Consider the following 22,889-nt stretch of genomic DNA (forward strand, 5'->3'; position numbering starts at 1 on the left):
CAAGGTCATAATACAGATGTTGGGGATAGAGATGCTACAATGTGGCAATATTCCGATCCTGTCATATAAGGCCTCGGTTGCGTTAGCAGTGGTGCATATGGGATGCAGTAATCTTCCGCTGTAATCCCAATATGTAAATCACGTCAGTGTACCTGCATTTTATTGTTATTACTATAAGTCGTGTGAGTGCCTAAACCTTGCTTAACACCACGAGAACCCTCAAAAAGCCTCATATGGCTTACTTTTATTTATTAATGTACTTGTGGTTGGAATTCCGTTTAAGAAGACCATTTCACATCTGTTATTTTTACAATCCAACCTTTTTTTTTCTTTGGCAGCCTCTACAATTAAATATTGGAGACACTCAAGGAAGCATTAGCCAAGATGAGGCCCTGTAATACACAGGACGGTGTCTGCTCAGACAACCCCATTGATTGTGATGTGACTGGGTGCAGTGAGGGGTAGTAACAGGCAGGACACCATGAATGGCATTCCCTATGTGGCATGTATAATTGGTGTTAAAGGGAAACTCCGGTGAAAAAACAAGTTTCCCATCTAAATTATTCATTAACAAATTCTTTTTGCATTTTGAAAAAGTTCAAGTTGTTGCCTAGAAACAAGAGCAGCAGCCAATGGGTGACTACAATAAATCTCCATGCTCCTGTGTAGTCACACATCATTCTAAAGGCGTGTAACACATCCACTGCCTGTAATGGTAAAGTGGGCCCTGGTCCCCAGCGTCAGATAGGGGAAGAGGGAAAAGTAAAACCTCAGTTCTACACATTTCTATACGTAAGGTTTGCAGATGGAAATTCTGTTCTTATGTCGGAGGACAATGTTTTTAAGGCCTAGAATATTTACCATTGTCTCCCTGGTATTAAGATTTTAGAACCATCGATTAAGGCAACCAGTTTATCTAAATGGATGATGCCAGTGAACAATATTTCCATTAAAAGTGTGAACATGTACTGCAGCTTTAAGAAATTATACTGTAGATGGAGATTGTGCTGTTACATTTAGGACTAAGTCAGTGTCAGGATACAATAGAGCCAGATCCCTTCCCCCATCCTACATGACAGAAGGGTTAAGTGGACCCCAGTGAATGTACACAATGCCCCCATTAGCAGATGATTAGTCTACCCCAAACATTCTCTGCAGTCCACACAGTCCGCTGCCGATAACCCTGGGAGTAGTACTGAGGAGAACATGGTTGCTATGCTGTGGAAACTAGTGTGAAAGATGGTTTAGAGTCATTTCAGGCCAATGAAGTCTTATGACCAGATGTCCAGAACACTAGTTATTTTTTATTTTCCTTTTTTTTTAACAATTGATTACTCCTATCCTGTATACTGACCTTTCTTATAGTGTTGCATTACGGTCCTACAGAGTTAGTAAGTCTCACAGCACAGATGAAGGACTGTGTAACATTTTCATGACTTCTATCATAGTTTGCCTTGTTGTTAATATATGTGATTTTTATTCTGCATTTACAGGCAGCATTTAATCCATACAGAATACATAGAAATCATTCAATGCATTTACAGCAGAACCAAGTCTGTCCTCTAGTACAATCCACTAGAATTTTACATAGGACTGCAGATAACCTATAACAGAAATGATGCCGAAATAATGCAAACCACCAAGAGTTAAATGAGAAATTCAGCTCCGCTACATCTGCATGACTGACAACTAATGTAATAAAAAAGGAAAAACTGTATAGAAGAATGAAAGGTATGCAGAGGGGGAAGACCCCCTGAAAGTACATGCAGAGTATATGATCTCTCCATAGACTACTTACTCTGTATACATTCTCTGTCAGTCTGTTCACCTCATCGGACCTGGACATGTTGCTTGCCTTGAAGCTGTTCACATGGAATTTAGCTGACGGACACAGAGCTGGATCCCTGGAGATGTGGAGACAGAAGGTGTCTCTGTGATGTTGACCACTGACCACTGCTCTGGTGTGGAGGGCTGGCAGTGGGAGGGAGGAGAAGGGCCTGGGGAGGAAACAGGATGGGAGGGAGAAAACAGCCTCAGACAAAAGTTCTGCAGCTCAGAATAAAAAACTTCCAACCAATAAGGGGTTTGCTCCGCTGTCACCCAGCTGACTATGTGCTCTGCATAAAGGGAGGATTCTGCCTGACAGAGAGGGAGGGGTTCATTCTCTAGACATCTGGGAGAGTCTGAAAAGGGGTCTCTTAACCTTCAAACCATTGACTTCATCCATGGGCTCTTTCATCTTTCCCCTGACACACCAATTTCCCTTGTGAATGAATAGGAGACGTGACACTGTAAACAGTTTAATCCTGTAACCAGAAGTCTCCACGTTGCAGTCATGAATGGAGCTATGTTTTAAGGGATATTTTCAGATTTTCTTGAGAAGCTTTCATGGACAAGAGTTTGCTTGTCTCGTGTGAGCCGTATGAACGTACACTTTAAATCTATACAGACTTCAGTCAAGCACTTCAGTAAGGTGATTTATTTAGGACGTCATTTTCTGAAGTGTCCTATAAAAGTCCCGCGTTTTCAGCTGTCGGCCACTAAATCGGTATTGAAGTGTACACAGTTTACAATACAGGTACATATACTGTATAAATTGTATAAACTATGATATCCTAATGGGTACTTCATATAGTAATCACTTCCTTCATTGTAAAAAAGAATCAGATAGCATTAAGTAGTTACGATTGACAACAGTGACACTTTAAAGTAGTTTTTCATATAAAACTTATTAATGGCTTATTATCAGGATAGGCCAGGGGTAGGGAATCTTGGCTCTCCAGCTGTTGCAAAACTATAACTCCTATCATGCCTGGACAGCCAAAGCTTTAGCTGTCCAGGCATGATGAGAATTGGAGTTTTGCAGCAGCTGGAGAGCCAAGGTTCCCTACCCCTGGGATAGGCCATCAATATCTAATCATGTGAGATTGACACCCTGCAACTTTGCCAAGAGCTGGAAGCAGATGGCTCCATTCCCTGTGAAGTGGCCATGCTGGGTTACTGCAGCTCAGCTGACACTGAAGTGATCATGAGCTGTAACCCAGTACAGACACTACACAATGAATGGAGTCTATATGAGTCTAGTTCCAGTCACTATGTCATGCAGCAGTTTGACCATGTACATAGTGGAAGATTGTTGGATCCTGATCAATCAGATACTGATGGCCTATCCTAATGGTGTGTTTACACAGACAGATTTATCTGTCAGATGTTTGAAGCCAAAGCCAGGAATGGATTTGAAAAGAGGAGAAATCTCAATCTTTCCTTTATGACCTGTTCTTTGTTTATAATAGGTTCCTGGCTTTGGCATAAAAAATCTGTATGTGTAAACACACTATAAGGGTAGGCCATCAAAAAGTTTTCACTAGAAAATCCCTTTAATTTACCCTGGTCAGTATGCTAATCCTCTCTCAACACAACCTGTGGGTACACTATCCTGTAGCGTGCTATGTTGCAGAGGATTTAACAAGTGGGAGATCAAAGAAAAAATCACATAGAAAGGCCCAAAAAACTTTTATGGGTGCAGTATTAGGGAAAAAAGCAAAAATTGGCAGCACTCCAATGCCTCTGTTCACACTGTAGATGGCACTGTAGATGTAGCTAAAGTACAGACAAAAAACTAAAAGTGCAACAGCAACCTACAGGTGCAAGTGCCTACCGTACATACTCCCCCGACGTACACATGATAAAAACTTGCTCTTTAGATATTTAAAAATGAGGATCTTAGTAAACCATTAGATCAAACAGAGTGTTAGGGATCCATATAATTTGGGAGGAATAACCGGCTGTAATACACCCATGTGCACCAAATCATTTATTTTCCTGTCAACAGTGCCCGGTTCTGCTTTGCTCTATCCAGCTATTCAACTCTTGTGAAAAATGCACACTTTATTCATAGGACATTAACCACACATTACTTCTTCCTTCAATACAATGACCACGTCAAACTCATTTACGCTACTTGTAAACGTAGTTGGAATTAGATTCTCAGACAAAGGGGCAGTGTTCAGCAGTGAGGAAATTTAGCAAAAACCTATTTAATAAACTTGTCACTGCCTGAGAGTAAGAGACATGAGATTGATTAGGTATATTCTGTATGATGACTATGCAGAATGTTACACAACAATGGCGTCATGCAAACAGTTGTACTGTGGCATAGCACAATGTTACAGTGTATGGGTATTTGCTATAATTCCTTTGCCTTTCATTTTCATATTGATGAATACTAAATATGCTTGAAGATTCTTGGGAAAATAATTTCTTTGGAAAAATAACTGCATACATACAACACCAAACAGATCTCCAAACTAAGTCAGCACCAATTTCAATATCCAAATCACCATGGTTTTGCAATTAAAAACTATTGTACCCTGACCAGGCCAGGTCTAATAGCTATAGCGCTGTTATTTCTCCATCTACAGGGCCATATATTGGCTAGTTTTTTTCAGGATCAAGTGTATTTTATAATGGCACCTTTCAATCAACTATACAATGTATGACGGAAACCCAAAAATATTATTTATGGTTGAAATTGTAAAAAAAAAAGCAATTTTGTAATTTTTGTGGGTTCCCATGTCTACGTAATGCACTTTACGGTAACACTGACGTAATATCTTTGTTCTATGCATCAGTCCGAATACAAGCATATGCATGTTTTCAGAAATTTTCTAATGTTTTACTTTTTTTTGCAAAAAAATAATGATTGTAACTATTTAATTCTTTTCACCTACGGTGTTAACAGGGTTAACGACAGACTGCAGCACAATTGCTGCTGCCTGTCCGCTATGAAGCAAGCTCAGCTCCTGAACATGCTTCTTAGCACCATAGGCAATAATGGCATATGGGTTCGGCATGGGTCATCTGGTTACAGGCACCCATGCCATACCCTTCCACCATAGGTCTTCTAGGGGTTAAAGTAGCAGCATAGAGCACTGGCACACTGGAAAGAATACACCACTTCCTGCAGGACATACAGCAGCTGATAAGTACTGGGAGACTTAAGTTTTTGTTTTTTTTAAAATAGAAGTAATATACAAATATGTATAACTTCCTGAAACCAAATAATGTAAACACTTTTTTTTCTCCAGAGTATCATGTAAGGGTCCATTTACACAGAAAGATTATCTGACAGATTATCTGCCAAAGATTTGAAGCCTGAGATTTCTCCACTTTTCAAATCCATTCCTGGCTTTGGCTTCAAATCTTTGGCAGATAATCTGTCAGATAATCTTTCTTTGTAAATGGACCCTTAAGCTCTAACATAGTAATATTAATTAGGTTCAAAAAAGAGTCCATCAAGTTTAACCTGCAGAACCCTACTGTGTTTATCCAGAGGAAGTCAAAAACCCTTATGAAGCTGATATCACTCTGCCTCAAAATTTTGGAAAAATGCCAAATAAAAATGCAGTGGGAGTTTCTCCTCTCTGGCATTTTTAAGGCTCTCTGGCAACTTTTCTAATATGCAGCATGCATAGGGTATGGCTTTTTTTTTTTTCTGGCAAACTGTGACATTTTTTCTACCATACATTTCAATGGGATTGTTCTGGTTGTGTCAAAAATGTCATTGCTGTGTGTATGGTGTTTTTTTTCCTGCTGTTTTTGTCACCTTTTGTGGTCCACTAATTAAGTCATGTGATGGCAGAAGAAAACCAGAAAAAATGTCAGAAAAAAAGCAACAGCATGAAAAAACACCAGACAAAAAAAAAAAAAAAGTGTGTGTGAGGGCACTCTGAGGCAGATGTCAATTGCCCCATCACAGGGAGCAAAATTCCTTCCCGACTCTACTATGGCAATCAGAATAATCCCTGGAAAACTCAGAAAAAAATAAGAGTATATAAAAGTATAATTGCATCCAAACGCATCCAGAGGTCCCTGATTATGGTTGAAAATTCAAGTTTTAAAAGTTTCATCAGTATGTATACCAAATATGTGGAATGGATACAAATCTTTCTTTTCACTCAGTTTGTAAAAGCGGAAAAGGTTGTCCAAGACTATGTAAATTACACTATAGATACCTTTGACCCCATTTTTCTTAAATTGTTGATTTATTTTCCAGAATGTGAAATAAAGCAACGTTCAAAAATTTAAATCTTCGTAAAAATTTTGCAGTGTAGCTGCTACTCAGGGTAAGATTAGGGTGCCTTTACACAGAGAGATTTATCTGACAGATTTTTGAAGCCAAAGCCAGGAACAGACTATAAATAGACAACAGGTCATAAAGGAAAGACTGAGATTTCTTCTCTTTTCAAATCCATTCCTGGCTTTGGCTTCTGAAATCTGTCAGATAAATCACTCTGTGTAAAAGCACCCATAATCCATCAGATAGACTTTCAGCTCTCCTATTGTTAGAGATAGTAGAAGGGAGGAAGGGGAGACACACAGCAGCTTAAAGGGACAGTGTCACATTTTTGAAAATTTTTTAATAAAAAGTAACAAGAAAAAATAGGTGTGTTGTATTTTTTTTTTTTTTTTTACATTGGTCTTGAGTGTCTTTTATTCAAACTAATGTATGCACAGGGGGCTGCCATTTTAATAGTGTCTGTGTGTGACGTCATTTCACGACATACACACAGACACTATACGGCACCTCTATAACATTGGAGTGAACCGACGGAGTCCGTCTGGTTCACTCAAACTGGAGGCTCCGTCACTGTGTACTGCGCATGTGCATAGACATGCGCAGTACACAGCTTACCTGGGGAGGGGTGGCCATTTTTTTGAAGTCCCTGCAAGAGGAAGGAGAACAGGGGAGGAGAGAGACCGCACAGTGAGTGGGCAGGAGAATTCTGTGCAGCTCTCCCCCCCCCCCCGCCCCAGCGTCGGACTAGGCGTCCGCCCCCACTAACCTTGCAGCAGACCGCAGACCAGCCAGGACGGTCCCCCCCAGTATAGTTACAGGGCCGGAGTGAGCTTTGGGCACGGAAAGGCTGTAATACACCGTCCCGGAAGCTCACAGCTGCAGCCCCTCGGTGCCTGGATTCTCTCCTGCTCGGCGGCCATGTGACATTGCGCTGCAGAGCAGGAGAGAATCCAGGCACCGAGGGGCTGCAGCTGTGAGCTTCCGGGAGGGTGTATTACAGCCTTTCCGTGCCCAAAGCTCACTCTGGCCCCGTAACTATACTGGGGGGGACCGTCCTGGCTGGTCTGCGGTCTGCTGCAAGGTTAGTGGGGGCGGACGCCCAGCTCACTCCGGCCCCGTAACGGGGGACCAGCCTGCCTCTACCGCGCTTCTCCCTGTGCCCCACATCAGCTCCCCCCCCTGTCACCCCAGCATCTCTCCCCCCGTCACCCCAGCATCTCTTCTCTCCCCCCTGTCACCCCAGAATCTCTCCCCCCCCCTGTCACCCCAGCATCTCTCCCCCCTGTCACCCCAGCATCTCTTCTCTCCCCCCTGTCACCCCAGAATCTCTCCCCCCCCCTGTCACCCCAGCATCTCTCCCCCCTGTCACCCCAGCATCTCTCCCCCCTGTCACCCCAGAATCTCTCCCCCCCCCTGTCACCCCAGCATCTCTCCCCCCTGTCACCCCAGCATCTCTCCCCCTGTCACCCCAGCATCTCTCCCCCCTGTCACCCCAGCATCTCTCCCCCTGTCACCCCAGCATCTCTCCCCCTGTCACCCCAGCATCTCTCCCCCCCCCCCATCACCCCAGCATCTCTCCCCCTGTCACCCCAGCCTCTCTCCCCCCTGTCACCCCAGCCTGTCACCCCAGCCTCTCTCCCCCCTGTCACCCCAGCCTCTCTCCCCCCTGTCACCCCAGCCTGTCACCCCAGCCTCTCTCCCCCCTGTCACCCCAGCCTCTCTCCCCCCTGTCACCCCAGCCTCTCTCCCCCCTGTCACCCCAGCCTCTCTCCCCCCTGTCACCCCAGCCTGTCACCCCAGCCTCTCTCCCCCCTGTCACCCCAGCCTCTCTCCCCCCTGTCACCCCAGCCTCTCTCCCCCCTGTCACCCCAGCCTCTCTCCCCCCTGTCACCCCAGCCTCTCTCCCCCCTGTCACCCCAGCCTCTCTCCCCCCTGTCACCCCAGCCTCTCTCCCCCCTGTCACCCCAGCATCTCTCCCCCCCCCATCACCCCAGCATCTCTCCCCCTGTCACCCCAGCCTCTCTCCCCCTGTCACCCCAGCCTCTCTCCCCCCTGTCACCCCAGCCTGTCACCCCAGCCTCTCTCCCCCCTGTCACCCCAGCCTCTCTCCCCCCTGTCACCCCAGCCTGTCACCCCAGCCTCTCTCCCCCCTGTCACCCCAGCCTCTCTCCCCCCTGTCACCCCAGCCTCTCTCTCCCCTGTCACCCCAGCCTCTCTCCCCCCTGTCACCCCAGCCTCTCTCCCCCCTGTCACAGCAATAGCCTGTACTCTCCTCTGTGTGTGTGTGTGTGTATATATATATATATATATATATATATATATATATATATATATATATATATATACACACACGTACACAGAGGAGAGTACAGGCTATTGCTCTCTGGTGTCAGCAGTGTCACACGTTACACAGAGGTGTGTGTGTATATATATATATATATATATATATATATATATATATATATATATACACACATACAGGAAAGTACAGGCTATTGCTCTCTCTCTGGTGTCAGCAGTGTCACACGTTATATGGGTAGAGGAGGTGTGTGTGTGTATGTATATATATATATATATATATATATATATATATATACACTTTCCTGTATGTGTGTGTGTATATATATATATATATATATATATATATATATATATATATACCTCTGTTTAACGTGTGACACTGCTGACACCAGGGAGCAATAGCCTGTACTTTCCTGTGTGTGTGTATGTATACACATACACACACAGGAAAGTACAGGCTATTGCTCTCTGGTGTCAGCAGTGTCACACGTTACATGGGTAGAGGAGGTGTGTATGTATATATATATATATATATATATATATACACACAGTGTTGCCTCGGATTACGAGCATAATTCGTTCCGGGACCGTGCTTGTAATCCAAATCCGCTCTTAAACCAAAGCAAAATTTCCCATAAGAAATCATAGAAATGCAGACAATTGGTTCCACACCCCAAAAATAATGATTTATTATTCTGAATAACAGGTAAATCTAATGAAACAAACATTCAGAAACAGCAGAATCTCTGATATTATAAGTTACTGTACAGTAATAGAGAGGATGGAAAACACAAGGGCGGACGGAGACTGCAGGGAGCAGGAAGGAATGAGCAGGGCACATGTGGGCACATACATGCAGCGCTCTTTGTTCGGGGAGAGAGGGGTTACAGCTATGGAGAGATTACCTCCACAGTCCTGTCCCCTGATGTAAGCCCCAGCCTGGAGTGGATCAGCTATGATTTGGAAGGTGAGGGAGACTTCCTGGGTTGGAGTACAGTGCTGTAGACCCAGCTATGCAGACCATGCCCCTCCCCCACTCCCCCTCCCCCCCAGCACAGGGAGCTCTTAAACCAAAGCAATGCTCTTAAACCAAGTCACAACTTTTAAAAACTGTGAGCTCTTAAACCAAAACGCTCTTAAACCAAGTTACTATTAAACCAAGGTAACACTGTGTATATATATATATATATATATATATATATATATATATATATATATATATATACACATACACACACACACATACACATCTCCTCTACCCATGTGTTTATATATATATATACACACACCTCTGTGTATTTATATACACACACACACATACAGGAAAGTACAGGCTATTGCTCTCTGGTGTCAGCAGTATCACACGCTACACAGAGGTGTGTATATATATATATATATATATATATATACACACATATATACACATATATATATATATATATATATATATATATATATACACACACACACACACATACAGGAAAGTATATATATATATATATATATATATATATATATATATATATATATATATATATATACACACACACATACACACCTCCTCTACCCATGTAACGTGTGACACTGCTGACACCAGAGAGCAATAGCCTGTACTCTCCTGTATTACATACCCTCTACATGTGGAAATGTATGACATGAGCTGTCTGTATAAGTGTAACAACAATACTATGTGCATGCGGGGGATGGGCGGTGAGAAGTTTGGGAGATGAGTGTGAGCAGGCGAGCTGTCTGAGGTTCTGCAGCAGGTTAAGGTGTATTAGGAGGTTCTGCAGCAGTTGAGGTTTATTATGAAAGGCTAGGGACACACTTGTATATGTGTACTGCTGTGCAGACAACAACAAAATGGCGCTGCCCAGCAGTACACATAATAGCACCTTTCCCCTCTTTGTTTCCCCTGTGAAAAGAGGAGGGAGGTGATGATGTCACAGCAGTTGAGCAGAGACTGCCTCTTTTTTTCAGCAGCCGGCTTTCAGGCTGCTTTTACCAGCAGTTTCCTGGTGGAGCTCCCCCTGGTGGTCATCACTGGGAAATATGGAAAATTAGATTGTTAATTTTTCATATTTCCTTAGATGTAAAAAAAATTAAAACCACATATAAATTAACAAAAAAAAATAACAAATTCAGTTTTAACACTTTCAAAAATTTTTTTAACTTTGCGACACATTCCCTTTAAATTGTGGATGGAGAGGAAAGAACAGAGCCCTTTGATGCACCACAGTCCAGGTCAAATTAATGCAATGTTAATAAGAGCCATAGCGCTTTTATTTTTCCACCTACAGGGCTGGTTGGGGTGTCATTTTTTGCGCCGTGATCTCTAGTTTTTATTAATATCATAGTGGTTTGAAAGAAAAATTTTGATTGCTCTTTATTAATTTTTTGTGATATATAATGTAATAAAATCAGCAATCTTGGTGCTTTTTTTTTCCGTTTACGCTGTTCACCATGTGGGAACAATAATGTTATATTTTAATAGATCTGACAATTCCGCATGCTACGATATGTAATATGTTTATTTTTTTATATTTTATTTTTATAATGGGCAAATGGGCTTTTAAACTTTTATTGGGAGGGGTTTATAAGGGGTTTTTTAATACTTTTAAAAACTTTTTTATTACACTTTTTTTTACACTTTTATTCACAGTAAAATATTCAATCATTAGATTGCATATACTGCTATGACATGTGCTATGCTATGCCATAGCACATGCCTGAGAGCAGACTCTACACATAGATCGTGGATCCGACAGGACGGAGGTAAGGAGCTTACCCCCGCCTGTCGGCAAATGCGATCGGGACCCAATCACTCTGACAGATGCTTGATCTGTTACTGAGCACCTTAAACGCAGTGATCGCTGTAGATCGCAGCTTTTAAGGGGTTAATGAGACTCAGCTGCGGGATTGCAGCTGACTCTCATTACCTGCAGCCCGGACAAAGATGTAAGCGGGATCGCTATCTCTGCAGCGCTCACGCTCACATCAGTAAGCCCCCGTCAGTGTAGGAACATATATATACATTCCTACTGCAAGGGGTATGTGCAGTAGGAACGTATATATACATATTACTGACGTGAAGGGGCTAAAGGGGAAAAATTGTTCTCTTTTAAAAGTACATTAAAAGTTATATAGATGTGTCTATAAAATGTATTACCATTTCTGTCCGGTTCTGCCACACTGGTAGCTGTTTGAAATCCAGGAAGTGAAGAAAAACGGCCTCTGTGCCAATCCACATTGTCTCCTTCTCCCTTTGCTCTCCCCCCCTTAGGAGGCAAATATTCTATGCCTCTGTCTCACATTGTGTGTGTTTGCTGAGCACAGGCTGATGATGCAGACAGGGGGCAGGGTGTGATGTCACAGGAGGCTTGGCTGGATCCCCCAATCCCCTAAGTGATTCACCATCTCTGACCGTCCAGAAGCAGCTGCTGCACTGATTTAACTGCTGCACTGATTCCACTGATTTCAAAACTCTGCAGTAAAATTAGGGCTGTGTTCACACAGTACTGCAGCGTATTCACAAAAATGATGCAGTAACACAAGTAAATTATGCTGAACGGCAGAGAGGATCAAAGCCGGCACTGCCAATCCCACCTGGAGAAAAAATGAGGCATAAGCAGTATATCCCATGTAAGATAGTATTGGATAAACTCCTTATTGTGGGGCTCAACTTCAAAGATAAAATATCCTTGATAATAATATGTGCGTTGAAATGAAAAGAAAAAAAATTAATTCAAAAAGTTCTTTAGAATCTTTACTTTATTCCAATATCAGGGTTACAGACAGAGAATAGAGTGCGCTGTGTTGTGTTACAGGTAGAGAATACAGTGCTGTGTGGTGTTACAGGTAGAGAATACAGTGTGCTGTGTGGTGTTACAGGTAGTAACTGTGCGCTGTGAGGTGTTACATGTAGAGAATACAGTGTGCTGTGTGGTGTTACAGGTAGAGAATACAGTGTGCTGTGTGGTGTTACAGGTAGAGAATAAAGCGTGCTGTGTGGTGTTACAGGTAGAGAATACAGCGCGCTGTGTGGTGTTACAGGTAGAGAATACAGTGTGCTGTGTGGTGTTACAGGTAGAGAATACAGTGTGCTGTGTGGTGTTACAGGTAGAGAATAAAGCGTGCTGTGTGGTGTTACAGGTAGAGAATACAGCGTGCTGTGTGGTGTTACAGGTAGAGAATACAGTGTGCTGTGTGGTGTTACAGGTAGAGAATACAGTGTGCTGTGTGGTGTTACAGGTAGTAACTGTGCGCTGTGAGGTGTTACATGTAGAGAATACAGTGTGCTGTGTGGTGTTACAGGTAGAGAATACAGCGCGCTGTGTGGTGTTACAGGTAGAGAATACAGTGCTGTGTGGTGTTACAGGTAGAGAATTCAGTGTACTGTGTGGTGTTACAGGTAGTAACTGTGCACTGTGAGGTGTTACATGTAGAGAATACAGTGTGCTGTGTGGTGTTACAGGTAGAGAATACAGCGTGCTGTGTGGTGTTACAGGTAGAGAATACAGTGTACTGTGTGGTGTTACAGGTAGAGAATACAGCGTGCTGTATGGTGTTACAGGTAGAGAATACAGTGTGCTGTGTGGGTGGGACCGCAATGAAATGATAAAGTACTGCAAATAATTCAGTAACACAATGAAACTGCAATGTGTGAACACAGCCTAGATGTTCTGCAACAGCTTTGGGCGGGAAATGGGCAGGGTGGAGGACTGTGATGAACAGCTGAGGGAAAGCATTGCATTTTGGGAACTGTTCAACCATGAAGTACAGAAACACAATACAGAACAACCCCCCCCCCCCCCCCCAAACAAATGTTGGGGTAGATAGGTAAGCAATGCTATATGCTTCTGCAGAAGTTTCATTTTTTTTAACCTCTACCTGGAGTTCCCTTTTAAAGGATAGCTCACACAGGCTGCAAAGAGAGAGGAGGACACACATTGTCACACATTGTTTCCAGACACATTTTAAGGAGCCATTTATAGAAAAGAAGAAGTACATATTTTGTAATTCAAAATATGTGCAATAGCTAAGGAAAGCAAAGGTTAAGATTACAAGATTAATACTAAAGTTTTCCTATGAAGTTTAATTTTAGAAAAAGCTGATACTTCACCCTTAAAAGTACAGTGTCAGTCAAGCATTGACCTAAACTACTCAATAGTCTCCAACATGTTGTAAGGGTATAAACCCACACACCGTATATGCAGCGTATTTACTGCTGCGATACGCAGCAAACTCGCAGCAAACTCGCAGCAGATTAGATCTAAATAACTGAACACAGCATCAAATCTGTACCAACAAATCTGCTGCGTATTTGTTGCATATCTGCTGCATATACGGTGTGTGGGTTTATACCCTAAAACTGGAAAGAATTAGACCCCTGAGCTAACCTGGCAACTTTATCATTTTAAATAAAGGTTTTCAGGGAAAACATCCCCAGCAGTAATTGTTGTAAATGTTTTGCTGGGAACAGTAAAAAAGTCATACTCACCTTCCTCGGTCCCCAGAGCAGTTCGCTACTTCCTACTTCTGATGATAGGTCACAGTAATGTTTTGCCTCAGTCTGTGATTGGCAGGCAACCACTGCTGAGACGAATCTGCGGGGGACTGAGGTAGGTGAGAATTACTTTTTATTTTTCATAGTGCCTCCAGCAAAAAAGTAGAATACTGGAAAGTTTAAGATATTGGTAACATTAATGGGAAAATTATAGTTTCTTTCTGTCTTGGGCAGCCATAGAATTATAACTTACAGCCTGGAATGTAACAACATGAAAACAAGGGTAAGTATAATGCTGTATACTGTTTATATCTTATATGTTTATGTTCTAAATGTAACATAATGCTGTAAAGATCACTTTCCAGCAGCTCCCTACTTATCATCACAGACAGAACAGGATCCCTCAACTTATTTTTAAGCCTAGCGGGAAAAATTAAAACTGCAAGAATTCAGGTTGATTTTATAATATAGATAGTAAAATGAGAACAAATCTATTCTTTAAAAACATATTAACCCCCAGATGACCCTGGACGTACCTGTACGCTCTGGCTGCCTGTCACCAGACGACCCTGGGCGTACAGGTACGTCCTGGGTGTATACTCCCTATGAAGCTTCATAGCAGGTGGGGGCCAGCTGCAATCAGGAGCAGGGCCCTCACCATTAATGATAGGCTGCACTGATTGCTCTGCATCCTGTCATTAACCCTTAAATGCTGTGATCGCCATGATCGCGACGTTTAAGTGTAAGTGAAAGGAGCAGCTCCTGTCGCTTACCGATCGGGACCCCCGCAGTGTTATTGCGGGGGTCCCAATCGCTCTGCCGTACCGCTGGAGGTCTGTTACCTTTCTCCGTGAGGTCTGACAGGCACTCTGCTCATTGAGCCTGCCACAGGCAGGCTCAATGAGCAGAGCGCCTATAACGCTGATCAATGCTATGCCTATGAATATGCCTATGCCTATGAATGAAAAGAGGGAAAAAAGCGCCAGGATTGCCGATTTTTTGTTACATTATATATATAAAAATGGTATTATTATAATGGTATTATCTACACAATGGTATCAATAAAAACTAGAGGTCATGGCCCAAATAATGACACCACATACAGCACTGTAGGTAAAATAAAAAATAAACTAAAACCTTTATAAGGGTTATAAGAGTCACAATAGGGCCATTTTATTAATAATTAATTGCACAAAAAAAAAGGATTTCATAAAAAAAATAAAACATAAGAAAATATGTGAAACCTGCATATGGTTGTGTTCAAACTGAACTATTGAATAATGGTACCATGTTGCTTTTACCGTATGGTGCTTTACGTAGACACAGGAATCCCCCTAAAGTTACCATATTACATTCTTTTCTCTGATTTCACCAATTTATATTTTCATAAATAATATTTTGGGGGTTCTATCATACATGTTATGGTAGAATGAAGGGCGCCATTACAAAGTACAACTATTCCAGAAAAAAAACAAGCCCCCACATGGCCCTGTAGAGAAATGAAAGTGCTAGAGCTCTTAGAAGGGCAGGAGGAAAAAACGAAAGCGCAAAAATGAAAATTGGTGCAGTCCACTGGATCATTTTGGGCTTGGTCCTCAAGGGGTTAAATAAAAAAAAAACAACAATTTAAACAAAATGACTTTACACTATGTGTACGGACATGTCAATTATTTTCTGCGGCCACAGTAAACCTGTGCCATAGCCACACCTCTTTGACGCTTCAGATTGGTTTTAAAAAGCATTTTTCAGGTGATTGCAGCCTCATCAAGTACAATGAAGGTATGGACAGTCTCACTACTATGTAGCCATATAAGCAGTTTGGGGTATCTCTTCTTTCTCTGCTTTCCCTTTAGGTGGCCTCATGCTTTAAATATCCTAACACCCAACTACAGAAACCTTTAGTGACCTAAAGGAGATTTCCAAATTAGGAACAAAGAACATGAAGACTAAGTTATGAAAATGACACAAGTACTTTGCTCATTTCATCCTTAGTTGACCCATTTGAGATTCCATGGGTCACCTAAGGGTGCCCCCCTATGAAGTGGCCTATCCTTGGGGTTAAACCCAGCAGATTGCACAATACTTATTGATGCAACACCCTCTTTGCACATATACTGAGTCCTGTAGTCACTATAATGCTACCTTCCGAGGATAAGCTTAAGTACTGACCAGTGCCTGTCTATGTCACCTACTAGAATACAGAACTGTCCCCTAGTAGGGCTGCTCCAGTGTGGATAACTAACAATTTGGCAACACCTATGACACTAAGATACCTTTAAAGCGACTCTGCATCTACAATCTGACCCCCCCAAACCACTCGTACCTTCGGAGAGCTGCTTTTAATCCAAGATCTGTCCTGGGGTACGTTCGGCAGGTGATGCAGTTATTGTCCTAAGAAAAAACGTTTAAACTTGAAGCCCGTGCAGAACGGGAGTATCTGTGCCCTAACATTGCACAACCTCTCTGTCCCTCCTCCCCACCCTCTTCATCATTAGGAATGCTCCAGGCAGATTGCTTCCTATTCCCCACCTGTGGCAGCCCGGCACACGGTCTGGATCGTTAAGGACCTGTACGATGTTCAGCATGGAGAAAATGTTTCAGTGGTATTCCTAATAATGAAGATGGTGGGGAGGAGGGACGGTGCAAAGTTAGGGCTCAGATACTCCCGTTTGACACGGGCTTCAAGTTTAAAAGTATTTTTTAGGACAATAACTGCATCACCTGCCGAACGGACCCCAGGACAGATCTTGGATTAAAAGCAGCTATCCGAAGGTACAAGTGGTTTGGGGGGTCAGATTGTGGGGTTGTCCATTAAAAAAAAATAATAAAATGTGCTCAGGCAGGTGGTAAACATAAAAAGCTATACTTACCCTTCCTACTCTCCACCATCACCACTGATGTCCCAGGTTTTCCAGCAGCTGGAAATTTAAGCTGACAAATTAAAATTGTCTAAAATGGAGAACCCCTTAAAGTGACTCTGTAGCCACAATCTGATCCCCCCAAACCACTTGTACCTTCAGATAGCTGCTTTTAATCCAAGATCTGTCCTGGGGTCCATTCAGCAGGTGATGCAGTTATTGTCCTAAAAACAACTTTTAAACCGCCCTCCTCATCATTAGGAATGCTCCAGGCAGATTGACTCCTATTGATCAGTTGTGTGAATACTGAACATGGGCTGGATCGTTAAGGCACCTGTGCAATGTTCAGACAGGAGAAAATGTTCCAGTGGCAAGAGTAAATACTAGCCCCCAGCACATGTTCTGTCCTTCTCCATTACATGATGACATGCATGTGCATTATCATTACATTTTATTATAGTGGTTCTTTCTTTTTAATCCCTGCATGAAGTTAGAGGTGCTCCCCACCCCTCCCATTATTGGGCTCTAACCACAGCCTAGTTCATCAGTATGATCTGCCATTGTGTAGAGAAGAATGACATGATAGTGGGGTGCAGTAAGGGGTTGTGTGAAAAGGAAGAGTATGAGAGGATAAGGAAGAAGACAGATTCCCTGAATCTTTACAATGAATCATTGCATACATAACATCTTAGCATTTCTCTAGGCTTTCAACATGTCATATCCTATATTGATATTATTGCTTACAAATCAGCAGGATCCTTTATGTAATGAATCATATCTATGTGGTTGAAAGTATGTGGTTCATTGGTATGAATGGTGCTGTAAAATCCTGTACACTGTATACAGACATCTCAGGTAAATGACATTTTTTTCATGCATATAATACATTCAGCTCATACATCTTCTATTTGCATGTATACATAATTTTCTATGATAAGGAAGCAATGGATGACTTACCTCTGCACAGGGCATTCCTTCACAAGCCTGCAGGCCTGTGCTTAGCTTCTTTAGCAAGGGGCTGATTCAATATACTCTCTGGCAGCACAGAACAGTACTGCAGTGTGATCATCTGAACTGAAGTATATTAAATCAGACCAGTATTATGTGTGAGTGCGTGTCTGCATGTATTTTACTAAGCCCAAAAAAAACTCACAGCAATTTCAAGAAGCGTGTATCTGATGTGAGGTTAAATGATGTTACTATATATTGCATTTACAATGCAGGCACTGTCATCTGTTAATAAATATCACTTTGTTCTCGAGCTCTTGGATAATGTGTTCATCCCATCACTCAGTGCTGGCGGTTTTAATGGTTTTAGTGTTGATGGAGACAAGTGTGAACAAGCTTTTATGCTATTTACATTTCTTACCTAGCCGCAGAATAGCTAGTAATTTTTTTGTTTTTTTGTGGGAAGCCTACTGCCGTGTTCCTATCATTCACTAGAACAGGGTCACTATATGTCCTCCTGTGGAGAGACATGGTAGGGGGCATGAGGGTTCCCCATTGCAACAGTTGGATGTGAAATAATCTAAAATATATTCCCAGTTATTTGGATCAGTGATACTTTTTTGGGTGGGGGTCACGTAACTGATCAGCAGCGGATTTCACACTGTTAGTTTGCAGCGAATTTCGCTGCAAATCCATTACCTGTCATTCTGAATAAGATTACATACTCGGAGCAGAATTTTCATCCCGCTGTGAGTATATAAACGCCCCCCCCCCCCTTAACCCGTGACAGCCCTGTGAGTACATTACCAGTCCACGTTTGGGCTTGCTTCAGAGGCTCCTGGCATCTAGAAGTCCCGTTCAGCCAATCAGTGGCTGTGGGAGGACAGCGCACTGATTGGCCGAGCAAGACGCCCCCAAAGCAAGCCAGACCGTGGATCGGTAATGTATTTACCGCCTGCCACAGGTTAAAGGGGCTGGCGTTTACATACTCGCAGGGGGATGAAAATTCTGCTGCGAGTATGTAATCCTATTCAGAATGACAGGTAAGGGATTTGCAGCAGACCTTTACAGCACATAACATGGTTGTAACTGTAAGGTTACACTATTTCCACTAAGCTTCTAGGCTGAAAACTGAGCATAACTCACACCTCAACTGCAACCCATATGCCCCAAACACAAAACTCACTGCTGCCACCTACTGAGCCTATAAGAACCTAATACACATTCTACTCTCCTGCAGTAAAAGGCTAAAACACCCTGAGATGGATTCCTTTTAGCATACAAGGACTAACCCTATTAATGTTACTAAAAATATGGCTATGTTCCCATTTGTTCTTTATCGATAAAACGAGGGGCCGCAGTCAAGGTTGAACTAAAATAATGTTCCTATGGCTGGCATTGCAAAATTATGCTAAACATCGGCCGTTGTTAGTACATTGGGTGAAATTTGCCTAAAAGAGAGAAAACATCAGGATTAAGTCATTTGGGTTCCTGCATATAGGGTGGATATGCTGGGAGTTTCCCTGCACTGGATGTGAGTGCAGAAAATCCTCATTGTATCCTACAGTACCAGCAGCAATGTGAACGTGACTTTATAAATCTTATCTACGTGCTGTACATTTTTTTCCATGAAATATGCATTAAAATTGACCTGTAATTAGCTTTTAAATCCACAGCATCAATTTTGCAGATGTTGCAGATCAGATGTGGTTACAGGCTACATCAGTAGTGCCTGTTTTGAGGGAAGATGGGGCAATAGGGGAGCTTTAAATCACCTGTGCCTTTTTTGCTTTATTAATTAATTGTATTTATTAATTGGTCGTTATCTATGTGGTTTGTCTGGTGGATAACAGAAAGTAATAAAATCCCTATCAAGAATCATGGAATCACTTAGGGGGTATTCACATGTTCTGTAATGCACGGACGATGTGCTATGGACCAGAATTTAGAACTCCCAGCATCATCATTCATTATGATGCTGGGAGGTCCGAACTCTGTTCCACAGCACATTGTCAGTATTTACGGACCGTGCATGGAACGTGTGAATGCCTCCTTAGAGGACGACATACAGTTTTTTTTACTTGGTACTAAACACATACCACAGATATGTCGCTTAGCAAATTTTGTTAAATAGTTAAACATTCTGGCTTCAGGAAATATCCAAACAATATTTTTTTCAGATGAAAATAAAGATATGGAGTGATCAGCAAACATAAATAATCCCAATGATTGCTCTGAATAATGCCTGAAGGCTTTGACGCATGGACTTCACTAATGATAAGTAATGTCAAGCTTGTTCCAACTTTCTCATAGAGTATTTGGCAGATCAGTTTTACGTGATGGAGTCTTGTCATGCACCATTTTATTTTACTCTAAGCATAAATTTTTAATTGGTTTGAAAACCAGACTGTTTCCTGCCCATTTCTTTTAGTTGCCTTTCCTGAACAAAAACAAAAAAGGGGTACTCCAGCCAAACACTATACATTACACAGTCACCAAGAACTCAAACCTATACAGCTTTACAACAGGAATAAAAAATATACCATGATTGTTGATTTTTTTAAAATTTTATATCAGAATGTGCTCTTTTTATAAAAAGTGATCACAAATTTTCTTTTACACCAATATGATGCAAAAAAATAAGCCCTCTCCTAACCCTGTAGGTAGAAAACTTAAAGTGTTATGGCTCTTAGAAGGCTAGACGGTACACTGACCTGGACATCCGTGTATCAATGACCTTTGGTCATGAAGGGGTTAATAAAGGTAACTTGCAACAGGTGTTGACCCACCCTGCTGCCCAATTGGACCACTCTCAAGGACATTCTCTAAGTAGCCTACCTGTTTGTTTGTTTTTTCAGTTTAACCTACAGATATATAGACATTTCTTTAGGGGTGCTACCAGGTCGCTACCTAAGGCTATGTTCACACTGCGTATGTTTCCGGCCGTAGTGCGAACCGCGAATATACGCACGTAGTTTTGAGGTTGATGCGTTCGCTTGAAAGTATACGATATACGGCCGCACAATGCACACTACGTATGAGCTTACGGCCGGATCGTATACGGCGCCGTGAAAAATGAACACGACCATTGTTTGAGGAAGGAAATGTTGAAACTCACGGCCGTGGATTTCCATGCGGTCCCGTACGGAGTACTTATTTCAGCCAAATTGAACTTGATTTTTAGATCCAAAAGGTTCTGTGTGGTTTACGGGGCTGGGCGAAGATCTCCAAGTAAATGACCTGCCTCAGATCGCTTCGAAACAAGCTAGGGAAGCATAACTGTACTACAGGCGTATGTTCGTGGTTCGTACGCATCCGGCCGCATGTCTACTTTTCCCACGCCCGTAGTTTCAGCCGCACATGTACAGCGGCGTATGAAATGCGGCCTGACTCATACACAGTATAAACATAGCCTAACAGTGGCCCGGTGTGGGTAGCACCTGGCTCAGCAGTCCAAGAGACCCTAAGGGGCTAGGCAGAGACGAGTTTGGGTTTGGCCAAGGTTGTGGGCAGATAATGTGGTAGCATGGTCAGAGAAAGGCAGAATGGTTGTGGCATCCAGCCCAGGTTTGTGGTCAAAAGTCTGAATGATACACTAAAGAAGCAACAGTCTGAATCTAATAGACTAGAGAGAAAATGAGGTACAGAGGATAAAGCAGAGTTAAGCTTAGGAACAAAGGAAGAGGGGATTTTTAGACAACCCGACTCCAAGTATTGTTGATCCACAAGAGCCTTTACAAAGGTCAATCAATCATGTGGCTGGGCTGCATGAACAATCACTAGATCATTTGTGCGCCTATTCAAATTCATCATTATCGGTTAAATGTTTAGACAGGAGATGTGAAGCTGATAACAATTTTATAGGCTGCACAAAACATCAAATCAGCTGATCAAAGAGCACATATGCACCATATAGGTGGTCAGAGAAGAAGCAGCGGAACAGGATACAGAAGAGTACAGGCAGAGGAGTTGGGTCAGAGGAGGGAGAAGAGCACAGGAGCGGCCAGATCATGACAATAAGAGGTAAGCCAACTGTTGTGTCTGCCAGGAGGTACTGCACGCCAATAGAAACAAGCTGTTGGCATTAGAAAAATCATCCCCTTTTGTTATACATGCATAGCATTTTATAAACAACCAACATCTTTCATCTGTGTTAGATTTCCATCTCAAAGGACTTTTTAATCCTTTTCATTGTTGTAATCTTGAGGCTTTGATCAGTGAATATGCTTTAAGTGCAGTGGTTCCATAATTTTTCCCAAGGGTTATTCTTACCCTCCATAAATCTGACTTCTGCTTTAACTATGTATTGGGGGCTAATGTTATCTTAACACTACCAGCATTAGAACCCAGTGCGTGATGGTTCATGAAGCTGAAGAGAACCCTTGGGGAAAAGTATATGAAGGAGTTTGGTTTGGTCTAAATCATTGAGTTGGTCTAAATCATTTTTTTGGTCCAGAGTTAAGATTGATATTGGGGTTTGGTCTGGGGTGTGAATTGGGTCTGGTACTGTATGCAGTCTGAATTTAGTGTTATGAATAGCATTAGAGGTCTGGTCTAGTGCCTAAACTACTTTATTTGCCTGGTCTGCAAATTTAATTTACTTTGAATTCTAGTCTGCAGTCTAAGTTACTTTAGGAGGCCATGGCTGGGTCTGTGTGTATATATATATATATATATATATATATATATATATATACATATATATGTATACAAAAATAGAAAATCACTGTGGCACTCTGAATGAAGTGAAAAAAATCCATGGGTTGTTTGCCCACAACCGCCACGTTTCGAACTCACAATGAGTCCTTTCTCAAGCACTGCGTGAGAAAGGACTCATTGTGAGTTCGAAACGTTGCGGTTGTGGGCAAATAAACCACGGATTGTTTTCACTTCATTCAGAGTGCCACAGTGATTTTCTATTTTTGTATATTCAAGCACCCATGGTCACTAAGGTGTTTACTGGTTGGTACCAAAAACGTTTTGGATAAAGGAGTGCTGCACTACAAATTACTTTACATATATATATATATATATATATATATATATATATATATATTACAGACCAAAAGTTTGGACACACCTGTTTTCTGTATTTTCATGACTATGAAAATTGTAAATTCACACTAAAGGCATCAAAATTCTGAATTAACACATGTGGAATGATGTACTTAACGAAAAAGTGTGACACAACTGACAA

The 22,889-nt window shown here is 42.1% G+C and overlaps 2 protein-coding genes across 2 annotated transcripts in view; one reads left to right on the forward strand and one right to left on the reverse strand.

Moving 5' to 3' along the window:
- The window catches only part of LOC138769979 (BAR/IMD domain-containing adapter protein 2-like), a 97,950-nt gene extending 95,908 nt beyond the window's left edge, over nt 1-2,042 (reverse strand). The window contains exon 1 of the mRNA XM_069948784.1: nt 1,799-2,042. Within this exon, the coding sequence (XP_069804885.1) occupies nt 1,799-1,846 (48 nt within the window). The 5' untranslated portion in view covers nt 1,847-2,042. The remainder of the gene's footprint in view (nt 1-1,798) is intronic.
- LOC138769978 (toll-like receptor 13) overlaps nt 1-22,889 on the forward strand; it is a 110,118-nt gene that overhangs the window by 22,517 nt on the left and 64,712 nt on the right. The window lies entirely within an intron of this gene.

The sequence above is a fragment of the Dendropsophus ebraccatus genome, chromosome 12 (genome assembly GCF_027789765.1).
Source record: "Dendropsophus ebraccatus isolate aDenEbr1 chromosome 12, aDenEbr1.pat, whole genome shotgun sequence".
Taxonomy (NCBI): Eukaryota; Metazoa; Chordata; class Amphibia; order Anura; family Hylidae; genus Dendropsophus; species Dendropsophus ebraccatus.